Below are 3,817 nucleotides of genomic sequence, written 5' to 3'. Positions count from 1 at the left end.
GTCCAAAGAACTTAGAGACAGAACCTGGCTACAGAACCTGGATAGAACATGGCAAGAGAACCTGACTAGAACCTGGAGACCGAACCTGGCTGGAGAACCTGGAGAACCTGGCAAGAGAACATGGACACAGAACTTGGCTGGAGATTGTAGCTAGAGATCCTGGCAAGGCTGCTGATCAACTGAACGCTGTCTCCGTGTCATTCCTTCTTTGCCGACTCCGTCCACACCTTTGGGGACCCCTGGACCTGCTGGGGTTGGATCCCAGCATTCTACCTAACGCTTCATCAAGGAATCTGCAATAACTATCCAATCTTGACCATCACATAGGTAATCTTCTGAAAAACTTTTCATGTAGTATTAAATAGGAACATACCTAAAACTCTAATATGTTATGATAATCCATATACCAGCAAGACAAACATAATACAGGATGGGGCAAAATTAAGTCTACAGCTGTTCGTATGGAAAATAACACAATCAATAATAATACAAGAATAAACTCTGTTTTGCGTACTCACAACTGCAAACCTACTTTTGCGCCACCCTGTATTAAACAAATATAGTAAGGTTTGACTCCAACAGTAAGAACTGAAAGCACCGATCTTCATAAAAGGGTTTTAGGTATATTCCCCCAGGCTCCTGCAAGGAACTGTTATTATTATTCTGTCTAGAAGTGTCCCTCAGAGAATTTTAAGAAAAAGTTCTGTAACACCAGCTATTTGGCATCCTATGCCTGACTACATTCAATTGAATCTCTGAAATTAGTCAAATTATTTTGACTTTATAAACAGAGTAAACTAAGTTAATTCAGCAAAACAGGTTGTCTATAGAGATAGAGACAAAGACATAACCAAAGAATTGAGGTAAGATCCAGTCTCTTTCTTCCATTTCCAAGGTTGCTAACTGATATAAGTTGGTTTATTTCAGTGTGAATTAATATGGGACATGGTATACACACATATACATATAATTGCATTCTGGTTTTTCATTTAACAGTTCAGATAGTGCACAAATTAAGAATGTTTACCACTTTTTACATTTCCTTCTTTTCATATTTATGAATGCAATCATTCATTCATTTCTTCTGTACTTTTTTTTTTTTTTGCACAGTGGTTAGGATGGCTTACTTCAAGAAATTAGATAGCATATTTAATTTCTTTTTTAACTGTATCCTAAAACAGCATGTGTTTTATTTTTTATTTTTTTAATATATTTTATTGATTTTTTACAGAGAGGAAGGGAGAGGGATAGAGAGTTAGAAACATCGATGAGAGGGCAACATCGATCAGCTGCCTCCTGCACACTCCCCCCTGGGGATGTGCCCTCAACCAAGGTACATGCCCTTGACCGGAATTGAACCCGGGACCCTTAAGTCCTCAGGCTGATGCTCTATCCACTGAGCCAAACCGGTCAGGGCCAGCATGTGTCTTATTATTATTTGCAGTATATTTGTATTATTAGAACAGCACCACAATATATTTTTATTTAGAGTTAGGACCAATTTCTTTGCAGTATTCTATAACCATCAACCACTGTACTCATTGAAAGCAAAATATTATTAACCCCATGGCCGACTTCTCTATTGTTCCTGTACCTTTTTAAGGACGTATGTCCCTAAACACTTTGGCATGGCCCAGGACTTTAAATTGCTCTACCATGCATCTTTGGTGACAACAGCTCTATAAATTAATAACCATAAAGATCTTTTAACAATGCTGGAACCTGTTCAATTGCTCTCCTCTAAGAGCCAAGGGAAACATATATCTATTTTTATCTGACCTTTGGGATTTTCCACTGTCTGTCAGTTTAAAGTCTGTGGGAGGCTGACAGAGAAAATTAACAGCTGGCTAGAAAGAAGAAAGGTAGTATTATGACGAAAATCAACGATGCTGGGGAGGGAAGGGCTGGTCAAACTCATTGGATTACAGAAGCAATCCTTTATCCAGAATGGCTGTCCCACGATAACTCAACTGTCTTGTAATCTAATCCCCTAAAATTTAACACTCTCACCTACTTCCTAATCATTCACCTCCTTTGTTGAAAAAGCAAAAGAATCTGTATATTTTGCAAAATTGATGGCATGAAGCCCAGAAACTATGACATAAATTTATCACAGAATAATATTTGAGAGCGTAGGGTTATAAATACTTTCTGTCACCTCTAGCATATATTTAATAGAGACAGCCTGTATCTAGTACGATAAGAAGAGTGCAGTACTTAGAACTATAGTTAATAATGTGCAACTGTGTACCATGGAGAAGGAAGCGACTGCAAGTTGAAAGGTTTAAATTAACTTCTCTTGGTGGTCAAGGAAATACTTGCATAAATATATTTCTGTGGCTCTGGTGTAACCTACACATTCCTGTACTCCTATTACCCAATCCACTGTAATGGTTGGAACACCCCTGCTTAGAAAGGGGCAGTAGTGTTTTGGCATTTGGTATCACAGCTGCAGTGAATGAATGACGACAACAACAATTCATAGGCACGTGGCACTTACACCAGTCCTCAGACTGTGATGTTCACCTGGGCATCTTGTTAAAATGCAGATTCTGATTCAGTTGTTCTTGGTTGGACCCGAGAGTCTGCATTTCTAACCAGCTCTCAGGTGCTGGTAATGTTTCTGGTCCTCAGGTCAAACTTTGAGGAGTGACACCTTATGACATGACCAGTGTGTGGCATCTGAAAAGCAAGTGAACTCCCCCAAGTTGGAACATTCAAGTCTTTACTCACTGTGGGAACTCTGGTCATAGTACGCCAGGTGTTAAAGGCCCATGGGCCATATGCATGTGCAAAGGCAATGACACGGTAGTTTTACTGCGTGCACTGCACAGGTGCACCTTTCTCTTATGTGACACTGATGTCACTATCTGGCAAGAAGCCTCTTTCGTCTGAGTGAGTATAGAAATGTGTTGCTGACCAGCCAGAGCACGGCTGCTTCAGGGGGCTACTTTGAACGGCTGCTTTGTCGCTGGGGGCTGCTGTGTTTGCATTGGCCGCTTGGTCTGCAATAAAGCCTCTCCCAGCTGTTTCTGGCTGCTCATATCTTCTTCCAATTCCTGACATCCAAAAAAGTCCCGTCTCTACCAGAGGGACTCGGACCGAACACTCACATTGATCCAAAAATATTTAACACTTGAGTTTCCTTCTCTCCTGACAATCACTTACCTTGTCAGTGAAGCCTATAATCCTGAAACAATGCTGAATTGCTTCGAACTGTCTTCTGTAAGACTCCTTGGAAGTTATGTCATGCATCACCCTTCCAGTCTCATCAGCGATGTACCTAAATAGAGTATGATCAAACAGAAGGATCACTGACTTGGCAGATGGCACCCCAAATACCAGGGCACCATTGGGCTCCTTCTTTGCAGGGGCATTCCCTAGTACTGTGGTGGAATGGTGGTGTACATAGCTGAGTAAAATGCCTGCAGTTGAGTTTCGAACATTCTAGAAAATACAAATGGTGAGAGGCCGTCCCTGCCATCTCATCCTCGATATTTCAGCTGAAGGCATTATGGATGTCCAGTGAGGAGAACAGCCCCATTTCTTTGCAAGTTTTGTCAACTCCTAGGTACATATCCATTAAAAATTCACAATTAAAATCCTTGACACTTACTTAGGAGGTTTTTCCTCAGGAAGTCTGAACTCAGAAAGTTTCTTTTGGTGATAAAGACCAGCATAAATATAGTAAAATATGTGAAAATTTTTCTCTCCCCTGAGAACAAAAAGGAAGAGGGGGACATTATTAATAACATATTCTGGGCTTCCACACCCCAACTAATTCACACCATTTCATTTCTGTGCAATTATTATTCTG

The 3,817-nt window shown here is 40.5% G+C and overlaps 1 protein-coding gene across 1 annotated transcript in view; it reads right to left on the bottom strand.

Annotated features, from left to right (window-relative positions):
- The window catches only part of MYO3B (myosin IIIB), a 356,270-nt gene that overhangs the window by 190,592 nt on the left and 161,861 nt on the right, over positions 1-3,817 (bottom strand). Inside the window, exons 15-16 of the mRNA XM_006766548.2 lie at positions 3,617-3,715; positions 3,169-3,283 (exon numbers count right to left, since the gene is read on the bottom strand). Coding sequence (XP_006766611.1) covers positions 3,169-3,283; positions 3,617-3,715 — 214 coding nt within the window. The remainder of the gene's footprint in view (positions 1-3,168; positions 3,284-3,616; positions 3,716-3,817) is intronic.

The sequence above is a fragment of the Myotis davidii genome, unplaced genomic scaffold (assembly GCF_000327345.1).
Source record: "Myotis davidii unplaced genomic scaffold, ASM32734v1 scaffold59, whole genome shotgun sequence".
NCBI classification, from domain to species: domain Eukaryota; kingdom Metazoa; phylum Chordata; class Mammalia; order Chiroptera; family Vespertilionidae; genus Myotis; species Myotis davidii.
Note: the sequence above shows the minus strand (reverse complement) of the source record. Positions and strands in the feature narration are given on the sequence as shown.